The 5,909-nt window shown below is 36.6% G+C and overlaps 1 protein-coding gene across 1 annotated transcript; it reads left to right on the top strand.

The window, feature by feature from the left end:
- Positions 1-1,876: 1,876 nt before the first annotated feature.
- On the top strand, positions 1,877-3,809 carry LOC106678247 (cuticle protein 76). Its single transcript, XM_014416662.1, has 2 exons — positions 1,877-1,910; positions 3,129-3,809. The coding sequence occupies exons 1-2, from the start codon at positions 1,902-1,904 to the stop codon at positions 3,675-3,677; spliced, it is 558 nt and encodes a 185-aa protein (XP_014272148.1). The 5' UTR covers positions 1,877-1,901; the 3' UTR covers positions 3,678-3,809.
- The last annotated feature ends 2,100 nt before the right edge of the window (positions 3,810-5,909 follow it).

Genomic DNA, 5,909 nt, shown 5'->3' with positions numbered 1-5,909 from the left:
AACACTTAGGGAACCCGGAGGTTCGATGCCGATACCACCAACCATTCTCTACCTACATCTCCCCTCCAAACCCAAACGTACCAAATCAGACTTAACGCAATCTCTCCACCTACGTTTTGATCTACCCCTTGGACGTAACTGTCGATTTATTTTATCATTTTGAGGGTTGGTTCTTTACTAAGCCCAACATCCTTATACCCCCATTTTATTCACCACAATGCTAGAATATGGATTATATTTAGAGTGAGCAGTTCCTTCAATTCAGGGCCGACTATAGCTCAAGTGGTTGAGGCCATCGAATCTGGCCTGGGGTGTTGACTTTTTTCATTGCTGTGGTGGTCCCACGTAATGAAAGCTGTATGTCCCACCATTGTAAGAACAGATCGGTTACCTCAAGATAAACTCCCCCCTTATGTCAGAAATGACTCGGAAGGGGGTAAAAAAAAATCCTTCAATTCAGCATTTTGTAGCTTCATAAATTCTGTCGTTAACTCATCTTTTTTCAGTCCAAGTATTTTACGTGATATTTTATTTTAAAAAACCTTTAGGCACTGCTCTTCCCAGACCACGTTTCGCATCCTTACAGTGGAAAGGATAATAGTTTTGTAAATTCTAATTTTTAAGTTTTTGGGACAGAATACGTGAGCTATGCAATTTTGAAATTGAAAAATAACAAGCATGCCCACCTTTAACTTCTCTTTTATTTCCTCATAATTTTTTTTTTCTTTCTTGCCGAAGAACCTAAATACTTACTCCTATCTACCTGTTCAAATGTATTTTATCCCAAATTGCAACCACTTCTCATGCTATCCATGTATTTTTTTTTTTTATCTAAATTTATTTCAATCCCACTAGATCACCTTTACTCTCCGTTATAAACCTCTGCCCTCCTGTCCTACAGTATCCTTTCTAGATACACCACTAACGCCTGTTGAACAGATTCGATACTTAGGACTCCATCTTGACAAGAGACTTACTTGGAATCCACACACAAGACTGAAACGACAAGAAACTGCTCGTAGATTCCGATTGCTACAACACTTACTTGATAAACGCTCTAAACTTCCCATTCACTACAAAAAAATATTATACGTTAAGATAATCAGAGCAATTTGGACATATGGAATTGAGCTCTGGGGCTCCACCAAACCATCAAATTCTTCCCGCATTCAATCGTTACAATCCAAAATCCTACGTAAAATCATTGATGCTCCTTATTACGTCACAAATAAACTTATTCACAAAGACCTTAACATCCCATTCGTTGCAGATTTGACCCAAAACAGATATGCGTCTTTTCATTCCAAACTCCTTAACCATCCTAACCCATTAATTCTTAATCTTTCATCCTTAACAATCCCTGATAATCCTCCGAGGCGTCTGAAAAGAAGATGGCCACGGGACCTTTTAGTTTAAATTAATGTTTGAAGTACCACCAATGGGTGGTTCCTTCCCAAGATTTTCAAGTGAATATGAAACTTACTACATATTTACTTATTGTATTATTTTGTACAGTTGTAAATTACAATAAATAAATAATAAAAAAAAAAAAAAAAAAATTGTATGAAGATTTGTTGGATTCCTATAATTGCTAAGCGACAATATATAATTTATATATACTATAGTATATTTATCAATAAAGATGAATTTATTATTATTATTTTTTTTATTGTTTATTCGGTTCTTTTTATTGTCTATTTTTGTTTTAATAAGCCTACGAAAGATAGAAAAATAAATGCTAAATTTATAATTTTAAATTATTGTTTTTAATATTGGAGTGAAGAGTGGAGCAGAGAAGGGTGGGGACCCAAGAGCCAAGGGTAAAGTGTCGTAAGTCCTTACTATAAAAGCAAGATTCTTCTACTCCAAGCCATATCCTTCCAGATACACAACTAACCAACATGTACAAGGTAAGTTTTCACATTAATTCAAAATTATTTGCATTCCTTTGATAATATATTAAAAAAAATATTTAATCAAAGTAAGTCTAAATCTTACCGTTTTGGATCTATGTGTTTTTACAATTTTTCCGACATCATATCTTTGTTATATATAATAATAATAACATCTTTATTTACAGAGCTAAAAACCTCTCCTTCTATATGTATGAGATGTTGATAAACATACAGAATTTACAAAAATTTCTATTTTTCGTTGATTAAAATTTTTTACACTAATTTAAAATAAAATATTAATCTGCCTATAGTTAAATAAAATATTTTCTATGCTGTATTTGGACATTTGACTATAAATGATAGTATAAAATAAGTTCCCTTTGCCCCATAGATCTCTATTCTTAGCAACAGTAACTCAACGGTCTCCAAGTTTTTGGACATCTCACTATCCTTGTAACTGGTGGTTTGACTAGTATGAAAATAAAAATAAAATAAAATAAAGTCATAAATAGAATATATTTTACAATTAATTTATAATATTTTTCATATGTAAATAATTTATATTATCACAGATTTATTTATACCTTGATCAATTATTCTGAAATTAAATGCAAAAGAATGCTCTTATTTTATAATAAGAGTGAGGTCACATTTAAATATGAAAATACGTACGAATTTATCAAATATAAAATAGTCAATAATTTTAATATTTTAATAATTTGAAAATTAGCTTCGTCAGTTTTTTAATTCCCTCTATATAATTGTTAAATACAAATTTCTTTTTATTTTTTTTATTTTATTACAGAATTGAATATGACTATCATTGGTCTGTAAATTTAAATAAAATCAAGCTATATAAATAAAAAAGTGACGTTCAATTGTTACTCATGTAAGATTTCCAAAAGTTTTTCAACCATTACAATCTTTTTTGGAAGATTCTTAGCTATAAATGAGAATTTTATAAGTAGAAAAAAATATCTTTTTTGTGCATAACTCAAAATGCACACATTTTTTCATTTGCCATTTCTAACGAAATAAAATAATTCTAGTTGACCATTAAAGCACCTTTTTATTTTCATTGTTTATTGGTCTATTCTTCTTTCTTCAAATAATGTCTTACTAAATTGATGCAATTAAAAGATTTTCAATATTACATCTTATTAATAGTTGACTTATTTAAACTATTCCATGTTGTTTATATACATGACCTTGATGTTGTTGCTTGTCCTCTAGTTCTTGATCCTCGCCGCCGCAGTCGCCTGCGCCAACGCCGGCTACCTGGGAGCCCCCCTGGCCACCACCTACGCCGCCCCCGCCTACGCTGCCTACGGACACGCCGCCGTCGCCCCAGCAGCCATCACCTCCCAGTCCTCCAACATCCTGAGGAGCTACGGTAACCTCGGCCAGGTGTCCACCTACAGCAAGACCATCGACACCCCATACAGCAGCGTCACCAAGTCCGACGTCAGGGTCTCCAACCCCGGAGTGAGGACCCTCGCCCCCGCCGCTTACGCTCCAGCTTACGCCGCCAGGGCATACGCTCCAGCCGTCGCCACCTACGCCGCCGCTCCAGCTGTCGCCAGCTACGCCGCCGCTCCAGCAGTCGCTGCCTACCACGCTCCAGCTCTCGCCGCTCCAGCTTATGCCGCCAGGGCTTACGCTGCTCCAGCCCTCGCCGCCCCAGCCGTCGCTGCTCACGGTCTCCTCGGAGTCGCTTACTCCGCTGCCCCCGCTGTCGCTCACGTCTCCTACGACAGCCCAATCGTCCACTACGCAATCTAAGTCCTTCACCTCATCAACAGTAATCTCATCCGTCACCCATTCCTCTTACAGAGGCCGCGTTCATCTTTAGTATGATAATTAAATTATTATCTTATTTATTACAATAGACTGCAATAAAACTTGTACAGTGCACGCTCTTGTTATACTTAATTGTCTTGGATACCTTCCCCCTTGTTCAGTTCATATGCTATTTTAGTTTATGGCATATTGTTAAAGTGAATGAGAGAGCTAACATTTTAATTGGAGTATAAGTAATTTTTTGATATTTTATTTATCTCTCAATATATAAATGCTTCAACATCATGAATGTATCGTATAGTAACTTGCGACTTTATAGTTATCATTTTTTATTAATATAGAATATTTAAATAAATGAAGTGTTGATCTAACAGAAGAACAGCAGTAAAAAAGTAACCCTGAAAAGAAGAGAGAGAGAAATACTTTATTCATCTATGCTGCCTAAATACATAAATGCAGTTTAGCAGAACGCCTTTCTATGTATGGTAGCAGTGTTGCTAACCATTGTACCAATATGAGGGAAGTACCTCTTACAGGAATGGTTCCAATGGGTGTGCTGCAATGGGTTCCTTCGCATTGCCAACTCGATGCTAATGAAAAAGTGAGTATACTTCCTAAAAGAGAGTCCTAAACAAACCTTTCCCTACCGCATAGCTCTGCCGAACCAACGATTGTGGTAAATAAAACAGTTGTAGTTCCTCAAATGTTCGAATGAGCTGCGATAGGTAAATCATGGATCCTTCAGAATGCAGACTGGACATGATTCCTTTATTCATGATAACTTTATTCATCTATGCTGCCTGGGTTGCAATATCACACAGCATACTTATCAATCCGTAATTGGACATATATAAATTACATATAATTACATGGTATAATAAGATAAACCATATTCTCAGTAACAAAAAAGAATTTCATCATTACTTCATATCTAACTATGTTTTTTTTAACACTTCTATGATTGCATTAGTTCTATCTACTCGTAGTGAAACCGCCAAAGGTAGTATTGTTCATATTATTTATTATTTATGCATTTCTTACTCTGCCCTTGCAGTTAGGCAATTAAGTTGTTCACAGCAATGGAAAGGAACGCACATCTGCACTACAGCCAACTGCTCAAATTATAACAATTAACATAATTTTTCCAATATCTTTGCATACAACTTGCTTTTCTCTCAAACTTGCTGGTCTATTTCCTTGTCTGTTATCCAAGGAGTAGTGGCTGGAGCTAACTTCGTTTCACCAGTAAACAAAAGGCTTGAAGCATACGTTGTTCTTATAAGCCATTTTTGCTGCTCTCTGTTAGGACGTAGAACTCTATCTCCCTTATCAGCTTGACCCTTGACCCTCAGTACCTCTTAGGTGGAACAAGCGAACACGACGTGACCGGTGGTTTTCAGAACCTGAAAACTGCATAAGAGATCTATGTTTTCACCATAGAAATCCCCTTGCCCCGTGAGGTGCCAGGAGATTGAAGAGTTCGGGGGAAGCAGTTGTTTCTAGGCGTGTACCAATAGTAAAAGTACTTTTCTAGGGTACCCTATTTTGGGGTCGTCACTCACTTTCCATTCAATACTTCTAATGCCGTTTCTCGGTGGATTTGTGATAGATCCGCTAGATCTCCCCTCTTCACTTGTATCGTTAGCAGTCTTTCTGTTGGAGGAGGTCGATTGGAATTCTCCCTGCTAACACCTGTACTGCCTCTAGTGACTTGTAGTTCAGCTAACCTGCACTTCTGTCTGTGGGAGAGATTCTGACTCCATGCAGGGAATGCATATTTTAAGATACTCATAATTAATGTTTCTGGGTATCTGAGGCCTCAGAACGCACTCCTGATACGATTTTTCCTATAGAAGTATTGTCTGCACAACGCTGGTGTACAATATAGAGATCTTTCAAACACGTCTTGGATCTATTCCTGGAAATCGCCCTCCATAGACAAATCCCTGTATCAACAACCCCTCCTGTAATTTTTCATGTTCCCCACCTTCACATATTGCACATAAATATTTCGAAATAAGGATTCTATTCTATAATCTAGAGTAGCAGTTTAAAAGAACAGTAGAAGGGCTCAAGGAGACAGGTTGTATATAGTGATCTGTAGATAGTAGCTGATAGTGATAGTAGTGATCTGTAGATAGTAGCTGATAGTGATAGTAGTGATCTGTAGATAGTAGCTGATAGTGATAGTAGTGATCTGTAGATAGTAGCTGA

Source organism: Halyomorpha halys, unplaced genomic scaffold (assembly GCF_000696795.3).
Source record: "Halyomorpha halys isolate HHAL.00 unplaced genomic scaffold, Hhal_1.1 Scaffold131.1, whole genome shotgun sequence".
Taxonomy (NCBI): Eukaryota; Metazoa; Arthropoda; class Insecta; order Hemiptera; family Pentatomidae; genus Halyomorpha; species Halyomorpha halys.
Note: the sequence above shows the minus strand (reverse complement) of the source record. Positions and strands in the feature narration are given on the sequence as shown.